The 26399-nt window shown below is 38.6% G+C and overlaps 1 protein-coding gene across 2 annotated transcripts; it reads left to right on the top strand.

The window, feature by feature from the left end:
- Positions 1–1144: 1144 nt before the first annotated feature.
- On the top strand, positions 1145–24416 carry LOC132844831 (inactive rhomboid protein 2-like). 2 transcript variants are annotated; one of them, XM_060868660.1, is made up of 19 exons: positions 1145–1334; positions 6035–6119; positions 9531–9680; positions 11846–11973; positions 12161–12344; positions 12442–12657; positions 12989–13117; positions 13272–13387; positions 13508–13714; positions 14356–14467; positions 14641–14715; positions 15811–15972; positions 16771–16856; positions 17756–17819; positions 18269–18363; positions 18603–18678; positions 19166–19266; positions 19534–19687; positions 23070–24416. In XM_060868660.1, the coding sequence occupies exons 3-19, from the start codon at positions 9540–9542 to the stop codon at positions 23487–23489; spliced, it is 2466 nt and encodes an 821-aa protein (XP_060724643.1). In that variant the 5' UTR covers positions 1145–1334; positions 6035–6119; positions 9531–9539; the 3' UTR covers positions 23490–24416. The 2 variants fall into 2 exon arrangements, with proteins under 2 accessions (XP_060724643.1, XP_060724644.1); XM_060868661.1 differs by lacking the exons at positions 1145–1334; positions 6035–6119 and adding an exon at positions 9212–9404.
- Positions 24417–26399: the final 1983 nt, after the last annotated feature.

Genomic DNA, 26399 nt, shown 5'->3' with positions numbered 1-26399 from the left:
TTTCTAGGAAACTGACTATACAAATGTTTTGGCCCAACCCTCAAACATAATTACCACTGAAATGAAATACAGTATGGCACAAGGTGTTGTGGGGTTTTGTTTAAAACACAATACTATACTGAAATAAATAACATTACCAATGAGTAGAAATACATAATTATACTCTTGTTTACTACAGAGTATTCTTGTTGGCAACGTAATAACCAGCAAAAAAAAGGCATGGTAGCATATTTCTGACAAACCCTACGTTCTCAAATAGTATTTGAGATTAGAATGAGTGTGTCCCAAACTAGAGTATGTTGAAAGGTGTATCCCAAATGTACCTTGATGGTTTACTATTTCTGGTAGATTTTCAAAATGTGTATCTTTGCACACTTTGCTAATATAGGCCACAATTTGAGGGATGAGGAGTTTTGTGATGACTTGTTTTGTCACATTTTAGAAAGGTGAAAATGAAATGTGAAAAAAATAACTCAATGTATCGGTAAATTAAATGGTATCGTATAAATTATATAAGGAATAATGAATAAATAAGAATAAGAATAAATAAGAATTTAATAAGAATAAATGAGACGTTCTCTCAACGTTCTCTTCCGTTACATGATATGTTAGCATGTCTCAGTTCTAGCAAACCCTTTTGAGTTATCAACAAAATTGTAATGTTGTCCCTTATGTTTGAGCTTGATGAACATTTCTTCGACATTAAACACGATGGAAAACACACTAATAATGTCCTCCTGTGACAGTGGAGCAAAACATGGCTGAGAAATTCTTACTGCGATAACAAAAACACAGCACAACAATATCAGCATAAACATATTTGATGTTTCAATTCAGAAAGTGTCCTAATAAGTGTCCTTTAAGTCGTTTTGTTTATTTATTTGAAAAGATTCGATGTTAAACAACCTTTGCTAATTTCTTAGATACATATGCTAACATTCAGTAGCCTTTAGTGAGACACCCTGTAGGGTGGAAGAGAATTGGATTTCAGACATTTGTGACATTAATGGCCTTCCATGATGGTCGCTCCCTTTTTGGGTATATTACAACCGAAAACGACTTCGGAAGGGATTTCACACGCCTCCTCCTGGTTTACCGCGCTTTACGCGCTTTAAACTGGGGCAGTCTTTAAAGGTAGGCCGACATATTGAATCCCTCCCTGTGTGTTTTTCTTTCGGTGAACTTCCAGTTAAGGGAAGTGAGTTTGTTAGCGTGGGCAGAAAGTCCGTGGTTAAACGCTGCAAACCAAACGCTCTATACCCTGTAACTAGGTTTCTGGATTAAACTTCACACTTGTTTTTTTATTTTTTGGAGGATTTACGCACCTACAGAAGGTGAGAAAGTGTAATTAGTTCGCTTCAACTTGTTAAATTGTGTATGATACGAAAGAAATGGCAAGGAAATAAATAACATTGGCCGCTCTGACACGTTAACGTTAGCTCCAATCCAAGAGGCTTTGTAAATAACCATAACGAGTCGATTCACAATGCAGATAATAGTTTTCTCTAGATTATACTTCAGATTCTTTTTTTTTTATTAGGTGGGACGAGAAATGAGGGGTGATTTGTCAAATTTCGAAATGCCTCAATTCTCTTTGTGTTACATAGAATATTTAGGCTCGTTACCAACTGCCATAAGCGTAACGATTTGCTCGAATCGATTCTTTTGCTCGAACCCGTTTAAGCGAAGTTGGTTTGCGAGTTTGAAATCATTTGATTCAGTACAGGATCCTGAAGTGTTTCAGCTGCAGTTTTTCCTCCTCATTCGTAGTTTCAAATGCTCACTTTGTCTCTAAGTATTACAGTTTACTTGTTTGTTACTTGTTACAGTTTAATTGTGTTTTTTTTTTTTTTATAGCTAAGAAATACAACTTGAATAGAAAATGCAATAGTAGAATACTTTTAGTAACTATTCTTGCTAATTTGCTATAAAAAATTTAATTGCAAATTTCTGTGTTCATTTGACTGGAATAGATTTTGGACTATCAGTATTTGTGTGTGGTCTGGAGGTTGGGGTTGTTCTTACTTTCGGATTAGATTGTTTTGACAAGTTACTTCCCTTTTTATTTATATATATATATATATATATATATATATATATATATATATATATATATATATATATATATACATACACACACATAAATAGAATTTGTTTGTATGCATGTTTGTCATTGTCATTACTCATGCATCTTTAGCATCTTCTGCTTGGTGTTTTTTTTTCTCCTGCTTATGAAGAGCTCCATAACTGAGATCGTTGTATTTTCTTGGTCTTCCAAAAATTCTCAGCCGTTGTAAGCAACCCACAGCACCACAGAGGATTTTCTGAAACTGCACCTAAACCACAGCTGCACCATATAACACTGACACCTGCAGAACTCAGCTTGTGCACTTGTTATGCCGTTAATTGTTTCCATTGATAATTTCGTTTCATTTTCCGTCTTTAACTAAAAGTACAGAAACAACATAAATTGAGTTCTGAGCTGGCTTTACCATCCGACCACCCAAATACATGTTGATTTATTGGATTTTTAGTTAAATGAATGTGTCGCTGTGCGTGCAGTGGAATGATGCCTTCCTGCGAAAGGCTTTGGAGTCTTCTGACCCTGACCAGGATTATTTTCCAGACATAATGGAAGTAGTTTTTTCTGACATAATTGATTTCAGGTTGCGTATTAAAGTTAGCACCAGTGTACAATGTCTGTCAGGTGCCATGTTGTGTTTGGGACTATACTGTGGTGTGGGTTTGTATTTGGACATGACGTCATTGAAAGTTGATGACGACGTTTCGAAAGTTTTTTGAGTAGTATTGAAAATACTCTGGAAAATACTTTGGTGCATTTTAAAACGTTACCTGAATTGAGCCTGTTTTGTGTAAATGGTTTAAAAAAAAAATCTAATATGCACTCGAGGGACTTAACTTGTGTTAAATTAGCACAACAAAAAGCAGAAGTGTTTTCTGGAAACATCTCTGCACTCAGTTTGTTAATGTCACCAACCAAGCTTTTTCTTTCACTATTGTGTAAATCTCAAGGCCCATTTTAGATTTTTTTTTTAGATTGTTTGATTATACTGTAGCTTGCAAACTGGCAACAAGTGAAGTAGACTCTTTGTTCATGCATCTCTGCATCCAAGTACTACGTTCCTGAAACAAAGGGTTAAGTAACGGCTTGCTTTCTGTAAGCATGCTTACTGTAAAGAGTCTTTGGTTTCTCTTCAGGCATGTCCGGACTCATGCAGACTCCCAGCAGAAATGCTGTCATTAAAATAATCTCAGTAACCAGAGAAGCTTTTTATTCCTCTGAAGACAAAGAGATCTTTATAGGTATGATGGGATCTGAGGCAAGAGTTCTGATGAGTAACTCTTTATACATAGGGGCTTACATTTTGCACATTAAAACAATGGATTTGTTATTCTATAAGATATAAAATTATTAAAAGATAACAGTACGGTCCCCTGATCATTACAGTAATTCAGACTATTTTGACAGACATCAAAGGAAAGAAAATGAAAGCTTTTATGAAGAACATAGTCCCAAGGGATTTATGAGATTCTTGACCTTTGACCTGTAATCTGACCTCATAGGGTGTGACGACTTGCATTCGAAAAAGTCTCATGTTCCTATTTTTGCTGAGTGGTGGGATGCTCTTTGGCACTGAGAAATAGCAGTAGCTATATGTAGATGTATATACACGTTATGTGCTACGTACATTTCACCAGAGGCACCAGCAAAATCTGCTTCTTCCTTCCAAGGTTGATTTTACTTCGTAATGTTTCTGTACGCGACTGATGATGAGTCATATATGACCGGATAAGATGACACCATGGTGGTTTTTTGTTCTTGCTTTGTCCATTAATCAGTAAATGGGAAATAGTTCTGCATTCGACTTGCCTCCGAAGAGGGAGGGCAGAATGATGGTATTTTCGAGCTTGCATTTGAGCTATAAAGTAGGAAAAAACCCACAAGCTCCTCATGTTTGTCTTTTGTTTGAGGCTTCGTTATGTTCGTTCAATTGTTGGTGATATCTTGTGTTTGTGTCACACAAACAGTTTCTAGTCTACAGCTCGATTCATTCTAGCTAGCTCACTACATCTATGATCATTAAGTCATGAAAGTGTCAGAGGTCTGGGAGATTTATTTTAAGAAAAACAAATGATGTGAAGAATAATATCCAGTGCTGGTTTTTTATTTTAGATCTACAAAATTACAGCAGCTTTAACCAGTCTCTGCTCTCTCTCTGAAGCAATGCAATATTTTCATATCAGACATAAATCTCAGATTTGATCACTATTCGGTCTGATCAGTCAGGAGATAAAAGGGAAAAAACCCCACATGATAGCCCTGAGTGAAATTGTTTTGAATCCTCAGTTCTGTGCAGTATAGGAATTTGCTCTGCCATCTTTTCTTCACAGAAAATGTTCTAGAGGAGAAAAACGATGCCTAATGTAAAAGAACACAAAGATGACAGTTCATCCTAATACTCACTTGCTTTTTGTTTGTACTGTACAGTTGAGAAATGATTCAAACTCTGTGTATGTCTGTGGTTTCCTCTTTCGGGGTTTTTTCCCCCAATACGAGTCGACTTCAACAAAGGAAGACCGAGTCCGAAAACATTTTACATAGAAACCTCAAACTCATGTGCTGTCGTATGATTTCATGCTGAGTCAGGGTCAGATGGAGTCTCACACACACACACACACACACACACACACACACACACACACACACACACACACACACACACGTCTGTACTTAATACACAGTAACACTTGTTATTTCTGATTGCCAAAGTAGTAGTTTTTCTTACCTATTTTTGTACCACATGTTTATTTTATAAATCTGGGAGATAGAACAGGTTTGCTCTGAAATGAAACTGTAACCCGCATTGTAACGATGTTTGTATTTCACCACCGATCTGTTTAAACTTGTTTCTGGTCATGTGATAACACCAGCCTCGCGTCCATTCACAAACTCGTAACTGCGCAGGATGAAATGTATAAGGGTTTGTTTCAGGAGGTTAAAAAAAAACAACAATACATCATATCCAGTATGTCTACAGACAAGTAAGCAACTTGAAAGGCTTTTTTTATTTATACATTGATTAGTTCATACACTGGTTAGTTAGTTCACAAAGTGCAGATTTAGTCTACTTAATATGATTAAAGATATTGCTTCAAGTAAAAATATGCCAGAAGAAAGATTTTTCTCCTTCCAGCAAAAATGCCCCTTCCTCCATGCTGCTGTTGATGTTTTTGCTGAAGGGCTCACCTCGCATATTTGATAATGGCACAGGTTTTATACCGGATGGACGCCTTAACTCAACCCTTCCATTTTACCTGGGCTTGGTTTCGGCTTAGAGTTAACCGTTCAATTGCTAGGTTGTTTCCCTGCCTGGGAATCGAACCCTGGTGGAGGTGGTGAGGGTGTGGGAAAGCTGATGTTAGCTGACATCAATTAAGTATAATTAATAGGACTGAAGATTTATGTGAAAATGGTCAAACCTGGAGTTCAGTATTTGTATTCAGTGTCTGTATGTTTGTTTTAGTTATAATGTAGATTTTAGTTTTTGTGCATGTGTAGAGGTTTTTGTTTAATAGGCAGAAAGATAGGAGGGAATTTAAAATTTCCTGTGATGAGAACGGATGATTAGCAGCCTGGTGGTTATTGGAAAATCCTGTGCAGGCTGATTTGGGGAAAAATTTTATTTGAAAATATTTTATCGCTGTTTATTTATTGCACTACCTTCTCTTTTTTAGCAGGATTGAATACTTGTTCTCAGGCTGGAAATAAAGTTTATACAAGGTTCATATCATTGTATCTTACTGACAATTTAGACCAGTGTTTAGTAACAATCTTTTCAGTATTGGTTAAGTCTAACACTCACGCATTATCCTATGTTATTCAGTGTTTATGCCCAGCTTTTGAAATCATTATGTAGACATCTTTCAAGTATAGTGAAAAGATTAAAATGTTCTCTAGACTAATTCTTCTTCTGTGATATTGTGTGTGTGTGTTTTCTCTATTTCTGTTCAGCTGATTGGCATCATTAAGGAGTCACAAGCTGCAGGAGGGGATGGAGAACTAACAGACACGACAGCAGTCCCTCAGTGAAGAAAAAGTAAGTGTGAAATAAATTTAACAGCTCTGAATGTGTTGCTGTGTAAAAAGAGAGAACAAGAGAAATTGTGTGTGTTACGTTACCCAATCAGGAAATTCTGTATCTCTTTGGTTTATATTCAGGTGCGCATGGTTAAATAATAAGCACAAGTAAGGATCATTATACTACACAACACAGGCTAAGAGATGTCTCTTCATGTTTGGTCCAAAATGAATGACCAAAATAAATTTGTTTTATCTTTTACTATTTTTCATTTTAAGTGTTACCATAGTTATTCCTATCTGCCTTTTTAATGCAGAATAGATGAGAGAAGGTTCAGATGATTTGAATTGAAAGTAAACGTTCTCAAATCCCAGGTTTACGAGCACCCTAATCCTGTAATACACTGTAGTGTTTAGAGTGTTTAGGATTTGAAGGTTATCGATTCATAGATTTACATGTTTAATGATGTTTACTTAATGTGGTTAAGAATAACCTAAAAAAAAGATCTTCTGGGGACCATCAATAGGTATCATTTCATTAAGGGTTTTAAACTGCTGTATGAGAAGTGAATCATTACAACTAAACTGTACTGAACATCCAACACCCACACGCCAACGCATCCCCATATGTCCAAACCCTCGCCCATGCTTGTGCTGCCTTTCTGATTCACACATACCGACTGTTCTTTTGTCAAGATATTCACAATTCTATTTCTGCAGCAATTCAGCTGCACTTCCTGCTTCCCACTAGCCATAATATACAACATATTTGGTTCACTTTCTGCAGTTTCAGTCATTCAAGGCCGAATTAAGACCACCTTAACTGGACAATGTACACTGTGCACCTCCTAATCAAAAGCAGAAGCCATGTATAAAAGCTGGGCTGGTATAGGGTTGGTTGGGATGGAATAAGATGAGATCGGACAGGATATGGTGGAAAGGGAAAGAATGGGTTTTAATAGGATTGTGGGGGATTAGATGGGATAGCATTGGGTGTGATACGACGGGTGCGATTGTGTAGGATTGTGGGGATGAAATGAGATTGATTTGATGACCGCCATTAGTCTTATATAAATCTTGGTGATATAAATCTTGTTTTTTTTTTTACTGTTCTTGCTTTAGAGCCTGTGGAGCATCTCTAGGGTTAAGAGCTTGTTGCATTTGAAGGCAGCAGGAAACAGACAGCCTTTGTGAGAGACCCGTTGTTTGTGGGAACTCATGCTGTACTGCTTTGACACTTATTTCTTAATTTTTGCATTTTTTCTAATGAACTGTGATGCTTTTGAAGATATAAAAACATGCCATTATCGGTTCCACAGCTTCACTCAAGGTTAAAGGAGTGTTTATTCAGCATTTTTCTCATGTCTCATATGTTCAGGAATCAGTTCGCAATAACAGCGCTCATGGCATCTGGTCTAATGCACTAATGTGTTGTTGCCAGCAGTTGCTATTTTTTTTTTATTTTTTTTTATTTTATTTTTTTTTTTTATTGTAATAATCCAACCTTGACTTGAGCTTTACTCCTCTTAGAAGCTTGACTTAAGGTAAACAGTGCCATGTTTCCATTGTGCAATGTTTATCTGGAGCTACATCATCCGGCTCTCACATCTGCTCTGCTCTCTGCTGTTTGTTGCTTGCCAATCAGATCATTTTCTATCTAGAGCCTTGGTGTTTAATTACAAATTTAACTTAAACACTATAAAGGCAAAATTTTGGATATCCATTGCATACTTGCATTCTTGCAGTCAAGCTCACATGCAAGCTCACATGCATACACTCACACGTTCTATAACGGAGTGTCATACCCTCTCACACACACTCGTACTCTCACAGACTGCCATGCTCTCTCTCACTCTTTTGCACACTGGCATTGTCTTTCACACAATATATAATGTTATCTCTCACGATGCCATTCCCTCTCACGCTATCATGCAACAACCCTCAAACTCTCTTACACACAATGTCCTATTCTCTCAGTCGTACTCTCTGACATTATCATACTCTAACACTTTTTCCACACAGTATTGTGCACAGTATCTCACATCATACTCTTTCCAAATCTACAAAACTGTCACATAGACATCATGCGCTCTCTCGCAGTCCGTCATGTCTCGCGCTCTCTCATGCTCCTCAGTCGTGTTCTCTCAGGCACTCTGATTATAAAAATGAGCTTTGATATGAGCGATGAAGACTGAATTAGAGCATAAATGGCTTCTAAGAAAAGATCCAATAGAAAACTTAATTCTAAGAGGAATTGTCATCTATATGTGAACTAGTTCCCACATTCACAAATTTCACCATCTGTCTTGTAAAAAAAAAAAAAAAAAACAGTTAATCAACATATCTGTACTTATATATATTCTTCTCTTCTGATGCAACGTATGATGTTGAAAACACAGTGCAGACAGTCTCTCATTACTGACCCTGGCCCTGCTGTAGTAGCGAGCAGTTTGACATTGAGCACCTTCGTGTCAGGTTACTTCAAAGCTGCTGATGGTGATGCGTCTCTGAGGGGCAGCGCTGAGGGCTCGCTATCGATCTCTGGCTTTTGGTTTTCATGAGCACCGCTGATAGTGTACGTGTTATTGAGACGAGAAGAGAGGGAGCTTTCAGTGATGTACTGCTTTAAGAAACAGCTTTGACGGCGCCTCATGCGTTGTAAGGGAAGTGGTTATTGAATCATCTCTCAGAAGGAAATTTGGTTTGGGTAAGTGCTTTTGGCATCTTACAATCTGAGAATGCCTGCTAAAGCTTTTTATACAGTGTGCTTTAATTAATCTAACTGCTTACAATTTTTTTTAATGTACAGTTAGGTGGAAGACTGAATATATATATATTATATAGGATACAACCCCATGTATACAACTGCCATGTTTTTTTTTTTTTTTTGTTTGTTTGTTTGTTTTTTTTAACTAAATATGGTTGACATGTTTTTAAGCAAGGAAGATAAACTCGCATTGTATACACCTTTTGAGGAAATTTCTTTTTTATGAGATGTTTCTCATTCATTTTGTCATGCCAATTTCACACAGATGCGTAAACTGACTTGTGTTATAGGCTTAAGGCAACATATAAAACCTGTTAACTCGTATTGCTCTCGTTATTTCTTAGCCTGGTTCCTCTCAAGTTTTTTTTTTTCAACATGTAGTTTGATTATTAATGATAATCTATATCTTTGTCTGTAAAGCTGTTTTGTGACCAAGTGACTTGTTAAAGTGCAGTTAGTACTTTTCTAACCTATTATGTATTAGCTATTATTAGCATTAATCCAGTACAAAGCTAAAGCAGGACACCTAGATGTCTGGTAAGATTTATTACTTGAAAACCTGATGCAATTGAGCAGTTTTTGAATTCTTTTTGTATGAAAGACAAACTACTGAACTGAAGATGCCTTTGTTTTTTTTTGTTTTTTTGTCTTTTGCTTTTATAGGAGGAAGTGATGATGGCATCACAGAAAGGGAAGGATCCAAACAGCAACAGTGACCAATCAGACAGTAGGTTAAAGAACAAGAAGCCTCCCAGCCTGGTGATTGCAATCCCACCCAGCGATGCTCAAGAGAGAACTGTGAACGAGTCAAAGGTATAATTGCACACATCCTAGTTGAATGTTCCATACTACAGATCTTTTTTTTTTTTTTTTTTTTTTTTTTTTTTTTTTTTCTGAAGGATTAAATCAAGAAAAATTTCTGCAGGTTTTATTAACCTGGTGTAATGTGACAAGTAGGTCGTACTCAGCAGCAATAAGTGGAAAAGGAACTAGAAACGACAAGACTTAGAAATGCAAGGCTGTAATTTTCAAGTTAAAACACAATCACAGGGTATAAATAGGCAGAATTAATAAGGGCTAACACAAAACAGGTGAACACTGTGGTAGCACACCAAAAACAGGACTAGAACCAAAACCAAGGCACATAAACATAAAATCGAAATCAAAAGCAACACTTGGAACTGCAGTTTGTGTTGCGTATAAACTGTGAACATAGCAACACCAGTGAGCAGGCTTGTGTTCACAAAACAAATGTAATATTAAATATAGCTGCAAGCAGCGATGGCGGGCCCTCGCACGTTTGTTTATCGCTATACGGTGCCTCCCAGAAAACAATGCACGGTGGGCAAGTGCATCAAGTGGATAAATATCAGTGGACTATTTTATGTTGTTACTGACCCATTTGGGGACTGTAGGTAAATGAAACCCCACATTTTAGACAAATGGTGGCGCTAGTGAGCCACATAAGAGACACCTTTTTGTCCACACTTAACAGCCGACAAATGTGATGTATGTGTCAAATTTCAAGTTAATCTAAGCACGCCAAAAGCCTTAAATATGCCTGAAATAAAAGTAAACTTTGACACGATGCCATGGCAACAGTGTTTGAGATATCAAAAATCCGTTCGCAATTTTGCATCTCCAATATCTCTGCGTCATGGTGGCCAAGTCTGGTCTCAATTGCATGAATCCCCTAGGAGGAGTATTTAAAAGTTTACCGCATGCAGCTGACACAAAATCCACCTTTGTGACTGACACACTTCCTGGGGCCTGTTGGTGGCGCTATACCCGGGACTCACAATAAGCACATCGGTGTGATCGGAATCCTTGGCCGAACATACACACCGCGTGTCATCACAATAAGACATTTTAAGACATTAGATATTAGACACTTTCTGTTTCTCTGAATTCGCCATAACTTTGTCGCCTCGCCATGGCAGCACCATTCGAGATATCAAAAATCCCTTCGCAATTTAGCAAGTGCAATGTCTCGGCATCATGTTCACAACGTTTGATGTCAATCGCATGAATTCCCTAGGAGGAGTATTTAAAAGTTCACCGCATGCACTTATAAAACAATCCAAAATGGCCGACTTCCTGTTGGGCGGAGCTCATAGTTTAGAGCGCGAAAGTTGTTCGGGTCGATGAGCGTATATCTATATGCGTACCAACTCTCGTACATGTGCGTACATAATTGCCCGTTCTGTGCACCAATGTTTGTTTTTGAATTACAGGGGGCGCTACAGAGCCCCCCTGCCACACCCGTATTCCAGCCTTTGCCCAGACCTAGTGTCGCACGACTCTGACGTGTGTGCCAAATTTCAAGAGTTTTCGAGCATGTTAAGGGACCCCAATTGGCCAATGTGTGGGAAAAAAATAAATAAAATAATACTCCCGAGGAAAAACAATAGGGCTTCGCACCATTCGGTGCTCAGGCCCTAATAATCCTCATGCTTCCTAGATCACCTTCACCCACAGATATGTACAGTATAGACACATGCTGACAGTCAGGCACAAAAACCAGCTGTAACTTAGTCCTACATGCCAGCGTGATGGATGGGCCAAAGAGAAGGATGTATAAGTGTTGGGTTTATTTTCCATCTCTGGTCAGCTACATTGCATCATGTGCACACCTTAAATCTAATGATTAATGTAACTACTGACATTTTGGTGCATAACACTGATAGATCACAGTCTATAAAGATAAAAGGAAAGAAAAGTCATTATTGTTATTTAATCAACATTAGTTCCTGTCCTTAATACAGTGCTGTTCAAGAACGACCAGTGTCAATGAAGTCTATATTGTCAGTTTGTCATGTCCGAGCCCTCTGCTGCCCGAGAGATGACCCACTATTTCACACAATGGTGACTGATTCTTTTACCATTAGAGGGCTGTGTGTGGCTCCAGAATCTGGTGTTTTACTCCCATTGGTGTCTGAGCATATGATGCAATATTAAAATCTTTGTGTTCTGTCCAGCCTTTAAGACCATCAGTAAAGAAAAGTGTCAGTATGCAGCAGTCAACCGAGGAATTGTCAGATAGCGGGGCGACCAACAGGAGAGCAGCATTCCGCAGACAGACATCTCTCTCTCAGAGCATCCGCAGGTAAACTTCCAATCTCTCTCTCTCTCTCTCTCTCTCTCTCTCTCTCTCTCTCTCTCTCTCTCTCTCTCTCTCTCTCTCTCTCTCTCTCTCTCTCTCTCTCTCTCTCTCTCTCTCTCTCTCTCTCTCTCTCTCTCTCTCTCTCTCTCTCTCTCTCTCTCATATGTGTGTTTTTGTGTGTCACCAAAAGAAACACGGCACAGTGGTTTGGCGTCGGTACGGACTGTGAAAGTCAGCAGCAGGTGTGGCAGCGGAAGAGTCTGCGCCACTGTAGTCTACGTTATGGCCGTCTGAAACCTCAGTACAGAGACCAACATGAGGCAGCAAGTATCGACCACAGCCTCGACTCGCCTGCCACTCACAAGATGCCAAAGGTACTAAGGTGTCACGCTGAAAGCTTGTACTTGGTCGTGTTTGCACAGAAAAGTAAACATTTTCTTTGTTTTTATTAAGTTTCCGCTTCTGTTTTAGATTGTGGACCCTCTGGCCCGTGGACGTCAATTCCGTTACGACGAAGTGGACCGGCCAAGGACCCCACATGTTGCTCATGCTCCTCCCCCTCAGACCCCAGGGGTCTCTTCTCTGTGCTCCTTCACCAGTCAGCGCTCTACTCACTCTCGGGTTCCACGTAGGAAGAGAGAGTCTGTGGCCCGCATGAGCATACGTGCAGCCTCCAACCTACTCAGGGTGTGTGTATGTATGAATATGCAGATGTTCCAAGATTTTCAGTGCTGGTAAAAATTGAGGATTTGCAGTATTAATATTGGACATGTTTTCTGATCAGATCCACCGCTGTACTTTTGTGAACATGGGGGGGGGGACGGACTACTGACTCCCACAACTTAGCTTAATATCAGCTTTGAATATTGCTAAAAAGAGACTAGTAGTGTCCTATTTTTATCTTTACTTTTGTCCAGGTACTTCTGCTATATTATACAATGATATTGTATTACATTGGATTTGTTGGCTGTATGCAAGGATGAAATAAATGTGTGTGATTGGGGTGGTGTGTGTACAGGGTCGTCCTGGTCTGCATGGAACCCAGCTGTCTCGAAGCGTCCCCCGAAGGAGTTTTGTTCGGCCCAGCTGGATGGAGGAGGACACGGTGGACACAGCAGACACCTCCGACTCAGTCTTCTTTAGCAAGGCAAGAGTCTGCCATCTGTGTACTACTGTTTTATTAATTCTGTTAATGGTGGGATATTTCATGAAACAAAAAAAAAATTGGATCGATTTGATGTTTGAATATGATTGAGACTTGCTAGAATGAGCTTTTGAAACAGTGTGTGTGTTTGTGGCAGATGGATGCGCATGAGGACTTCTACTCTATGGCAGATGATGTGTTCGAGTCCCCGCCTCTGTCTGCTTCATTGGCTGTGGATGGTTTGGTAGATGAAGCAGGACGCTACCCCAGCTTGTGAGTTCCCAACGTCTCTAAATTTAGACATGATGCAGAATTGAATTTATCACTCTTTCTTACTATAACTAATCTCTTCCTCTCTGTATATCACTTTTCCCCCTCTATCTGTGTGCTCAGTAAGGATATCAGCCGTGCTCCAGCCGCGATAGTAAGCCCCGCCCTTCGCCGCGGAGGCCGAATTGCGTCCCGAGTAAAGCACTTTGCCTTCGATAAGCACAAACGTCAGTACGGCCTGGGTGTGGTGGGGAATTGGCTAGATCGACACTATCGGCGGAGCCTGAGCAGCCAAGTGCAAAAACAGTTGGATGACTTCCACAGCCACAGGTGGGGAAAAATATCACTTTTATTGGTAACATATTATCGCTGATTACTTTGAGAGTGGGTTAAAAAAAGAGGTTGGTGTAAGAAAAAGTATTAGGAAGTCAAAGATTAAATTGTAGAAAAACTTAGCAGTGGCAAAATACGTGAAACAGTTTGGATACATAAGTGTAAAAGTAAACTTTTAAACAGTATCTGCACAGAGACATTATACTGGACATTATACTGGTATACTGCCAGTAATGTAAATAAAGTCTTTCTCTAAATGTACTGTTCCACAACATTAACTGTAACTCTAAGCATATAAAATGTATGATTGCTTATTTTTGCCAAATTGCTGTAGTACGAGGTACTAAACATTAAAGGATGTGATGATATTGGAAAGCTTTTAGGGTGTTCATCATAGAAACCACAGCATCACACAAAAACCACACCAGCATCTTCAATAACTTTCCTGTCACTACATGTTCCATCATGTTTTATTCCTTACTTAATGATGTTCTTATGTTACTGATCCAAACAGTGTCATTTCCGCTGAATGTAACATGTAACACATGTAACATCAGTTTGGTGACTTAGAACTCGGGAACCACATTTTTAAAATACATCGTGTGTATGAACATCTCTGCATCTTTGCACATTTTCAGACCATATTTTACCTACTGGATCACCTTTGTGCACATAGTCATCACTCTGCTGGCCTGCTGTACGTACGGCTTCGCTCCGGTCGGCTTCGCCCAGCAAACCATCAATCAACTAGTACGATACATTTACTTCTGGTCTTTAAAACAGTTTTTATATTCTAGCAAGTCTGTACTATTGTACTGTTCTGTTTTGTCTTTCCCATCATCTTCCTTACCTCCTTTGAGTCACTGTTCTTTTTTTTTTTTTTTCTTCTCACCCACACAAACCTTTGTATTTTTTTTTTTTAGGTGCTAAGGAACAAAGGGGTGTATGAAAGTGTGAAGTATGTTCAGCAGCAGAATTTCTGGATCGGCCCAGGATCCGTGAGTATTTCCAGTGTCTGTTTTTTGTTCCAACACAATTTCTAGCAAACTGTTCTCTTCGATATCTTTACAGAGCCTAGGCTACCGATCAAAAAACTTGGAATGCCATTTTGGAAAGTTGTTAATTGTAGAAATCTATGCTTAAGACATCTTGTGCCCCTTTTCCACCAAGGCAGTTTGAGTGCTGGTTCAGAGCCTAATTAAAAATAAGTTCTTTCTTTTTCGACACCCAAAGCACCGGCTCTGAACCAGGAAAAGTGGTTCTTAAGTAGCACCAAAACATTGCTGGTCTAGACTTAAGAACCACTTGTGTCAGGGGCTGGGGGCGTGGCTACTGTGACCAACAAGACAAAAGAGAACGTCATTAACGCCTCACAGTTTGTTGATGTTGTGTTTGTGTTTGCCGCTGCTGTGCCAACGTTGCTGTATAACGTTATATACAGTGATGTAAGACTTGGCTCTGTGATGGCTCTCTAGCCCATGGAAAGGCAAACCGGTTCTTAGAAGGCTCACCAGTGGAACCAACACTCTGAACCAACACCCGGTTCTTTCTGGTGGAAAGGGGGCATTGGAGAGAACATAAGACGCATTTGAGAAAAATAAACATTGGCACTTCCTCAGCATGATCTTACTCCTGTGCTTTAACCAACAAACCCCGAATCTGCCCCCTCTGACTCACTGCAAAATTAAAAATACAAGTTACACATCACAAGTGTACTTTCATTAAACAGTAACAAAAATGGACAAATCAAATATATAAAAAAATTTTTTATTGTGAAACGATCATTTATATTTCTAATGTGATGTAAACATGGACTTTTATTCTACTTGCCTCGAAGGACCATTTCAGGTAGGGTTTTTTAATCCCTAAATACTTTAATGCCATTTTTATACTTTTTTTTTTCTTCGTATTGTCTGTTTTGCTGACTGGTTAGATTTAGTCCTTGAAAGGTAGAAGCTTATATAAGAGTAACAAAATAATGTATTTATTTTAAGACATTAGTCACCTCAAGCCCGTTGAATTAAAATGAACTTGAACATATCAGTGTACACTTTCTAATGATAACTGTTAACACAAGTGTGTGTGTTTTGCAGGTAGACCTGATCCACCTGGGAGCGAAGTTTTCACCCTGTCTTAGAAGAGACACCAAGATCGCTACCCGCATGCAACGTGACAAAGATGAGGAAAAGGATTCTGGCTGCTGTGTGCAAAATGATAATTCTGGATGTGTACAGACGCTTCGGAAAGACTGCTCGGTACACAAGTCCTCACACTGTTGTATTAAATGTGTAATAGCTTATTGTGCACTTCAGCTAGGTGGCCGTCAACATCAGGTGTTAATGCAAAATACTGTACATTACGATCTTAACACCGATCTTAATCTCAAATACTGGATATTTGCTGCCACCATGAGGATATAATGAAAACATCAATTATGGAATAAAATTGATCATAACTCAGTTTTATTATGAATTAATACTGATGATCCCAGGACGAAGAGATTGAAAATGAGATTAAATAGAAGTCGCTCTGGATAAGTCGCTCTGCCAACCTGTAAATGTAATGATATATCAGTCTGATGCAGATAACACAAGTCTTGTAAGGATATCAGCACAAGAAGTAATTTACAGATTCTTGAAACTTGAAACAGTTCTTCAGTATTTACTCTGAGTTGCGGATAAGGTTTAGGCCATCGTGTGAATTAGTGTAGTCATGTAAGCATGAAATAAACACTTGAATGGTTGCAGCCATCTTTATCTCTCTCCATTGTTTATGCTCTGAGCATAATCATCCTAGTTATAAAACGAAATCAGACACTCAGCATGTCTTAGGTGATTTTAAAGTAAAGGAAGAATTATGTAAATGATGCTTTTTTTTTTTTTTTTAACTTTTGTGTAAAGGTAGAAATCAGAGGACAATGACCAATTCTCCTAACTAACCTCTAAATAAGTTAACACATGCAGCTACCAAAGCCTTAATATTAGGTACACAGATTCAAATATTTCCACTTTATCATTGTATTAAAATATTGTGTATGTCCTCCATTATTGCAGGAGACATTGGCCACCTTCATTAAATGGAGCAAAGAGAATGTTGATATCATTCGCTCTTCAGGGGCGGTGTGCCATCAGGACCCCAGGTAGTGTGTGTGTGTGTGTGTGTGTGTGTGTGTGTGTGTGTGTGAGACAGGATTTATATATAGATATATATGGTAGGAACGTCAGCTAAACGTCTAGATAGTAATTTCTTTATGGGGGTTTGGGGATTTTCATAATGCACTGCAGAAGTCAGATTTAATACTGAGATATTGCAGTTAACAAAGAAATAAAGAAAAGTAGAGTTGCACTATATGGCCAAACGATTAACTGACCATCACTTCTACATGCGCTTTTGAATCTGCGTCTAATTCCACTTTTAGTCCCACTGTTATAATATTTTACATTTTCTGGCATAGCTTTTTCTTTAAATTGTGAAAAGCGGTTGTGGGGATTTGCTGTTTGTCACTAATGCAAGTGCAGTGATGGGGTGTTGATGCGTTCTAGTTCATCCAACATAAAGGTGCTCAGTGGGGTTGAGGTCAAGGATCTGTTCAGGGTGCGCAGGTTTTTTTTTTTTTTTTCTACTCCAGTCTCAGCAAGCCATGTTCTCATGGAGCATGTTTTTATGGCCATGCTGGATCATTTCAGGCTGCTTTTAAAATGCTGTTAATTTAAAGGGAAAATGTAATGCCTCAGAGTATAAAGACCTTCTTTGGAACTGTGTGCTTTGAACTTTGTGGCAGTAGTCTAGGGAAAGCCCATATGGATGTGATGGTCAGCTGTCCGCAAGCATTTGTCCATATAATGTATCTGTGGCATAAAGCTAGAGGTCAAATGTTTACTGCACTAGTGCTTTGTCAAACTCTAATGAACCTCTGCTTAGTTAATTTGCCAGCAATCAGCTGACTCCTGAATATCCTGGTGTCGGTTTATTGTAAGAATTTACTACTTTTTATTTTGTTTCCTTCTCTCTTCGGTGTGAAATACATTCTGGGAATAGGACGTGTCAAGAGCCTGCCTCAGCAGAGCCGCACGTTTGGCCTGACGACATCACACGTTGGCCGGTGAGTCATCTTAACTATTTCCCTCAAATGTAATTTTTATCCTCAGTCTCAGGGGTTAAAGTTGTGAGGTCCAATCCCAGAACTGTTAGAGCCCTTGAACAAAAACCTATTAGTTCATTAGTACCATAATTCATAGTACTATTTAACATGATTTAAAATAAAAACCATCTGCATTATTGGTTAGTTATTCAAGTTTATCTTCTTATTCCTATTCTTGATTCATATTCTATCTCACTTGTCACGGTTTTGGGGGGAGGGGGGGCTGGGGGAAGAAATTCCACACTCCTTAAATGCTTATGAGACCATCTTTTAAATGCATTTCAATTCACAGTTTTTCAATGAGAAGGATTGTTGACAAAAGGATTGTTTGCAATGTGGCTTGCAGCAGAAGTTTCATTGTTGTTTTTGGGCATTCTTTTGAGTACTGAAGCTCTATTTCCTTCTCCCAGATCTGTACAGACCAAGGCACATTGAACCACACTGGTTACCGGCACATGGACTGCACCATCAGGGGCCGTCCGTGCTGTATCGGGACGCAAGGAAGGTAACCTTACCATATTTACTCTTCATTGTATCTGTCTGTTTGCATGAAGTGATGTTTTTTTTATGGACTTTACTATGTTTTTTTTTTTTTTTTTTTTAAACAAAAGTATTGTGTGTACTACACTATAATGTATTTGGATGTTATATATTATTTCCTATTAAATATTTTGTTATATCCATGTTGCAAAAGCAGCTGTGAGTAACAGGTAATTGTATGTCTGGTAACTTGTATGTGTGCAGATGTGAGATTGCCACACGGGAATACTGTGATTTCATGCATGGCTACTTCCATGAGGAGGCCACGCTCTGCTCTCAGGTAACACACACCGCATGTATTGCTGATGATGATATTAGCTGTTGATGCTTAGCATTGCTTGTTGTTTAAGCAAAAAAAAATCTGGGTGGATTTATTATTTACATTGAACAGCCCATATTTTAGAATAAAACATGTTTTTATACTTGGATTGATGAACGGATGGAAGCGCAAATAGATATGGGTGTGTGCTTGTGCTTGAATGGACAATTGGGTGGTGGGTGAGTGGATGGATGTATGCTTAACTATAGGCTTAGAGGAAATAATTAATGCTCTGATGGATAGCTTGAATGTACCTGCATGCTTGAATGGATTCTGTAATTCACAAGTATTTATGGATGGATGTTCGTATGGACGGATGGCCAAATGTATAGATGGATGAATGCTTGTGTGGACACTTGGAAAGATAGAAAGGATGGGTGCTTGAATATATGCGTAGAAGCAGTGGTGGATGTTTGACTGGATAGATGTGATGTGTGCGCCATTGCAGGTTCATTGTCTAGATGAGGTGTGTGGCCTGCTGCCATTTCTGAACCCAGATGTTCCGGACCAGTTCTACCGACTCTGGCTTTCTCTCTTCCTGCATGCAGGGTGTGGAGACTGTTTGATACACAATTTCAAAAGGAAAACGAGAAATTAAATATCAGTGAATAAGTTACCTCAGAAAATATTATATTCCTCATCTGATTTAATTCATATTAGATTATAGCTGATTAAATAAATAATTTTTTTTTCCATTGTTCACATACAGTCAGATTTAAAAGACTAAATTCTTTCCCATAAACTTATGTTCCTTGTAAACTCAAATGATCATGTGACCACACTAAGATGTCTCATTTTATGCCTCGTCCTCGTCAGTCTCCTGCACTGCCTGGTGTCCGTAGTCTTCCAGATGACTATACTCCGAGACCTGGAGAAACTTGCTGGCTGGGTACGCATCTCTATCATTTACATTCTCAGCGGGATCACAGGAAACCTAGCCAGTGCTCTCTTCCTGCCGTACAAAGCAGAGGTGATGACATCACACCAACCTTTTAAACATTTTATTGCTTTAATCATTTATTGAGCAACTGTGTACATGCAATATGGAGTACAGTTTGGCAGTCCATGCATAGACACTAAGAAGAAAGGGATCTTAATTTCTGATGCATCATTTTAAAATAACGGTTCCTCTATATTCCAATTATCTTTAAAATCTAGTTTAAAATAAAAGTTCTTGACCTCAAATAATAGACTTTAAAACGCCTAACAAAAAAGATTGTGCTGCATCAATGGCATTTCTTGTAGCTGTGTGTATGTGTGTGTTAGGTTTCATAAGAGGTCATTAAATGTCACCACATTAACTAATATAGAATGAAAAAAATTATAAATATTAGATTAAAAATATTGCTCAAATTAAACAAGCTGTAAATGTTTTAAAGATCATTTCAATCAGAATTTCTTAGCGTAAGTCCTTAAGTATGCGCTCAATGTGTGCTTGTTCACCCCTAGTTAATCCTGCTTAGCTGCTGGCTGGTGCACTAATGGAAAAAAGCATGGATTACTAACGTCTAGATGATTGGTGTTAGAAAGGTGTCTCATGCTGAACAAGCAAAGGCTAAAGTAAGCTAGAGCAGGAAGAGAGGTCATTACACCACTCCACCTCCATTCACTTCACTAGTACAAGAAGGAGCCTTATTTCCACTCTCACTCACTCATTTTCTACCGCTTATCCGAGCCTTATTTCCAGTCATCATTAAACTTTTTATGATCACAAGCACGTTTGAGATTCTGACATTTTTCAATCCAGACTGCAGATGATGAAACCTTTCCTACTGTGTCATTTCGCAACATTCACATGTTTTGGAGTTGAGACGGATTAACCGTTAACAAGAACAGATTTAACCTGATTTGACCCACTGAGATCCTCTTACTCTTGCCTCATATGTTTCCTTCATATTTATGCGGTTGTTAAGACCTGGTGTATTTGTGGAACCTGTTCCATTTATGGTCTAATCTCTCTTTGCTTCAAAACGTCATTAAGATTCAGTTTTCAAGGGGAAAAAGGCAGCGATGGTCCATATTTCTAATAAGTTGACTATTGTTTTCTATTTTATAGTACACCATTGTACCACTGTGCCGTTAAATCGTTGACTCTTTAATGAACTGTTGATTTCATGTTCAGTAACAGCAGCTCTTACAGTAAAGCCAGCTTTAAGTCCATTAAATCATTTATATTAATGCATTCATTTGAATACGTTATGTTTTCTATAGTAAAGGCAAATTTTACCTCAAATTACAATTTAAGAGTAATAAACTAAAATTAAAAACTATTGAACAAGTTTCACTGTATGAACAATGTTAGGTTTAAGTTTTCTGTTTAACATTTATGGAAGGAGTCTCCAGTTCTAGTGCTTTGTAACAGTCAATTTTGGACTTTTCTTAGTAACATACATTTATATGATAAACTAAAAAATTCATTTTATATAATGTACTGGATCATAGGAATTAATTCATTTTCCCCAGAAGTTAATTCCACAACATGAAGTGGAGAAAAAGGGGTTCATAATTGAATATAAAATATTAATTGCGGTTGTATAAGAGGATTAAAACTCTTATGAACATGTGTGTGTGCTGTTATTGGAAAATAATCAGTTTTGGGCTGGAATCTCTTCACCATCACGTCAGGCCATAGCAGCTCTGTCACCGATTAATTATTCTATACAGTAGAGTTCTATTTAAGCTTTATATATGTCTGTATAATAAACTGCAAGTAAAGCTATCTCACCCATCTATTTATTTATTTATTTAAAACTAAGCAGATGGCCTCTAAGGAAAGTGTATGAAGATTTGCATACCTGTTTTTGGCATGAGGGGATAATTAGTGTAATGAGCCCAGTTATGTAACTAATTATTTAATTAGTGTAGTTAATTTAACTGTTTTATTTTTTGTATTTTTTATTCAGTTTATGATCATTTGTTTCTACCTGTTTTTACTGGGCAATTGGATGGGTTCCTTCAATTAAAAACAAAAAAAAGTTAATATGCTTAGTTTATCTGCTTACTGTACAGAATCTAAAAAGGAAAAAGTGTGTGTGTGTAAAAGCACTTGTCTGGTGTCTTCACCTCGCTTGTCCTTGGATAGATGTCTTAGATTAACCGTCTGTCCAGCAATGACGTCAGTCTAATCAGGTCAAAATGAACAGTTATGGTCTGTACTACTGAGTCAACAGCTTTACACATCGCAAAGCGATTCCAGAAAGAGGAGAAATAGTTTCTTTTATTCTCCCCTTGCTTTAAAGATGTGGCAAGGGTTTAGTGTTTATTCATGTTCTCTGCACTGGCATTATTCCATACATTTTCTGTTGTGGGAGTAAAAGAAAGACGTGCTGTGATTAGGTGTGTGTCAATACAGTCACTGTCAGTTCTATTTCTTAAAAAAAAGTTCTTTTGTATTCATTTAGTCAGCTATGGAACTTGGTGAACAGAATTGTCTGATTCTCTCTCTCTCTCTCTCTCTCTCTCTCTCTCTCTCTCTCTCTCAGCTTGATGATTAACCTGTTAACAAAGAGTGATGTGTTACAAACAAAACTCTTGATAAGAAATAAGGAGGCTAAAAAAAAAATAAAATAAAATGAAGAAAAAATAAATGAAAGCAAAGGATCGGATGATTAAAATCATGAGAGCTTGTAGTTGCATCACTAGTGTGGCTGGATTGTGCGAGTAGTGAATAAATTCACATTAGGCAGATGGTTTTATGTCAGTTTGCATGATTGGTGCACATGTTGATAATTACATTATGTACCGATTCTTTTCAATCCTGTCATTTCTGTCTGTTTCCATTTTCTGATGTAATTGCAGCCCTGTGTGTATGCATTTAAAAAAAAATTAAATAGAGAGAGGGAGGAAATTGCTGGTCATCTTTTTTGACCCTTCACCCCTGTAGGCTAATAACAAAAGAGACCCATTTATGCAGACGTCAGAAATCAGCCCTCTGCACCTGTTCCTCATATAATGCTGCTGTTTTGTTTTTTCTCCTCATAGCAATTTATTAATGTTTGTAACCTAAGCATGACATCACAGTTATAGGCTTGAGCTAACACCAAACAATGATTTGGTATACAAGCATTTGTTGCTAAAGTATGAAGAATTATGAAGGGAACTAAAGGATGGAAAATGGTTAGGTGAGGCAAAGAGAGGAAGGCTGATGTAGGTGAGGAAGGAGAGAACGATAGAAGCTGGTTAGAAAACAGGGCAAAGGAAGTAGAGGAAGATCGAAACAGAAGGTGCGGATTAGAGAGGATGGTTGAAGGAATTTGAGGAAGATGATGAGGGTGGGGGGAAATGTATAGAGGGAAAGGAAAAAAGGATATCAGGAACTCATTCTGATTCTCTGTTCTTTTCCTGTAATGCAGGTGGGTCCAGCAGGCTCTCAGTTTGGTCTGCTAGCGTGCCTGTTTGTGGAGCTCTTTCAGGGCTGGCAGATGTTGGAGAAACCATGGAATGCCTTCCTCAAGCTGCTTGGCCTTGTCCTCTTCCTCTTCCTTTGTGGCTTGCTGCCATGGATTGACAACATTGCCCATATCTTCGGCTTCCTCAGTGGCTTGCTGCTGTCCTTCTCCTTTCTGCCTTACGTCACCTTCGGCACCTTTGACAAGTACCGCAAACGTGTGCTCATTATCCTGTCAATGCTCGTGTACGTGGGCCTGTTCTCCTTGCTCATCGTCTGGTTCTACATCTACCCCATCAACTGGAAATGGCTTGAGTATCTCACCTGCATCCCCTTCACCAGCAAATTTTGTGAACGCTATGATAACGACCCATTCGGCCACTAAGACGCTAGAGGTTTTAACAATTCGCTAGCCAGAGGACAGAGGGTTTGCTGCCTGTGTGCTACCTTGCATGCAAATCCAAATAAATATTGACCGAGTGTGGTTTAAGCCAAGTACTGTAAAGGATCAAGAAGTAAGGGATTAGCAACGAATTAAACAACAACAAATTGTTGATGCTACACTGCTGGTACTGCTGATGTTTTGGGTCATTATCAAGGCAGTTACATTTACTCTTGAGGTCCGGTGATGTGTGCAGAACTTGCATTTCAGGAGTTTTTGGTACAATATTTCTACTGATGCGCCAATTTCTTATTGACACTAAATACCACATCAGGTTACTTCCTGGTCTACTTTGCTTTAAACTAGTATTGTTTTATTTGAGTGCCATGTTCTTACACTATAGAACACTGTAGCAGATCAGGAATGATGCCTGTGTCTATATGTTCTGGTTGATGGAATACTCCAGCATTGTTTAACCTAATCTTGCTCCATTTTTGAAAGGTTGATATAGATAAGGTCGGTGCTGCATTAATTATTCATTCATCTGCAGCAATTGCTGCTGGTTAGGGTGGATTTGGAGCCTGTTACCGGAACACTTGATGTGAGGCGGGAATACATTCTGGATAGGATACCAGATTATCTCAGGGCACCATACACTCATTCAGCCCTATGAACATGATCTTGTGGAGAACATGTGAAACTCCACTCCCAGTAACCCAAGCTGGGGAACCAGGAGGTGTGAGGCAACAGCACTACCTCCTGCACAAACCTCCAGCTGTTCTAGCATCCTAAACCAAACACAATTTCCTTGCTGCTGGGATAGTGCTCTCAAAAGCTGTATCTGGTGTTGTAGTGTACATTTCAACTATTACCCTAAGTTAAAGTCCACCAAACTCAAAATCCACCCAATAGTTCCAGGGGCATAAAAAGAACGCTAATCCAGCTTTAGTGGGCCTTAAGGTCTAATTATCTAAAGGTTAAGCATTAAAGGTATAGAAGATGCACACTTGAGGGTACAACCCCAGCCCTCATGTGTGCATCTTCTCTACCTTTAGTACTTAAGTTTTAGATAAGACATTTTTAACAATTTCAGAAACATAATTAGGCCTTAAGGCCCACTAAAGCTGGATTAGCGTTCTTTTTTTATGCCCCTGAAACTATTGGGTGGATTTTGAGTCACAGCAAGTCTGAATTGTTTTCCCTTCAGTAGCTGCCTTCCTTCCTTCTTTGTAATTCAGAGATAATTGATGTTTGTATACGGGAACTCAAACCCTATTTTCTGGCTATGGTCTGTTCATCTATTGGTCTTTCCATGTGACTTAGTTAATGTCATCAGAAGATTTCCTCATAGATTTGACCCAATTAAGATCCAGGTGACCACAATTCAGGTTTTAGTTCAATAGCTTCTTTTTTTTGTGAAGAATATTTTAAAGGTATTTCAGCATACAATTTAGTTACAAGGAGTTGTTGTTCTAAAGGAGGCCTCCCTGCCAACACCAGTTATTTTCTGACCGTGTAAGCACCTTACATTTATAGGGGTGCAGTTTTTAATTTGTGTTAATAGTTGTGAAACACTTGATGCAATTCAACAGCTGACCTTTAACTTTGTATTCATAATTCAAAGCTAACGGGTTTTTCTTTTTATGTTTCTATTCCAGGGAAACTGTCTGTATTACTTTTTGAGGTAAAATCCCAGGCGGAACATTTTCAGTGGTTCGAGATTATGTTTAATAATGCTGGAGTGTCCCTATAATTTTTCTTCATGTCCTGGTATAACTGTTATGACACCAGGGTATGCCACTACCACACCAAGAAACTTCTTATGCCTATAAATACTTGAGTAATTGTGTTACTAGGGACAGAGAATTGTTAAACATACCAAAACACCCACAATTTGAATCATGGCTGTGGAGATTTGTGCTTATTTAGCAACAAGAGTATTAGTGAGGTCAGGCACTGAGGTTAGGTGAGGACGTCTGGAGTGCAGTCAGCATTCCAGTTCATCCTGAAGGTGTTCAGTGGGCTAAGGTCAGGGGTTTGAAGAACAACCTTGAAAAAACATTTTCTTGGAGCTCACGTTGTGCACAGTGGCATTACCATGCTGGAACAGATTTGAGCCGTTAAAAGAATTTGTAATCTTATGCCATGCAAAGACATGATACACACTTGTGGCAGCAGCTTCTGGAAGTCTTCATATGGGCATGATGATCAGGTATCCACAAACATTTGGTTATACATTAAGTACTAGTTTACTTACCTTTGTAGATGGAAATCACTTACCACAGGCTTCTGCTTATCCTTCAGCTCAGACTGATGCTAATACAGTTTATTTTAGGTTGTTGTAAATGGTCAAGTGATCTCAGCAGCACTCGGAAATCTGAAAGTTCACTTAAGTCAATAGAACAAAAAAAAAAGGCTGTCTGTGATTTTGAAGCTAATAGGAACATGTTGGCCGGATGGTGTATGCATGTACGATAATTACACTTTCATACCAAGATGGTATTTCCTCAGGTTTTAATATTATTGATGTTTAATTTTACACAGGAGAGAGGAGGCTTTTATCTGAACCTGTTTGGAAGGAGACTCCAGTGTTGATGCATTGTACTGGCTAAAGCTGTTCCTTTACTTTTTCTCACACATCTTCAGGATGCAGAAATTTGCTGTTTCTTGGTTAACTTTTAATAGAGAGACAAAAAAGATGTAGGTGAGGGAAAGACCGTGGTTAAAGAAATTGTGCAGATCTTCCACAATGTGTAATTTGGCGCTCACTGTACCCTTTGTTGATTTTGTAAAATCAGAAAACTGAATTTGTATAATTAAAATAGTTAGCATTAGCAACTTGCTATGGTATAAATGGAATAAAACACTTTGATTATTTTCCTATAACATTATGCGCAACCTATTTAATTCCTG

The sequence above is a fragment of the Tachysurus vachellii genome, chromosome 4 (genome assembly GCF_030014155.1).
Source record: "Tachysurus vachellii isolate PV-2020 chromosome 4, HZAU_Pvac_v1, whole genome shotgun sequence".
Lineage (NCBI taxonomy): Eukaryota > Metazoa > Chordata > Actinopteri > Siluriformes > Bagridae > Tachysurus > Tachysurus vachellii.
This window is presented reverse-complemented; position numbering and strand designations above follow the sequence as displayed.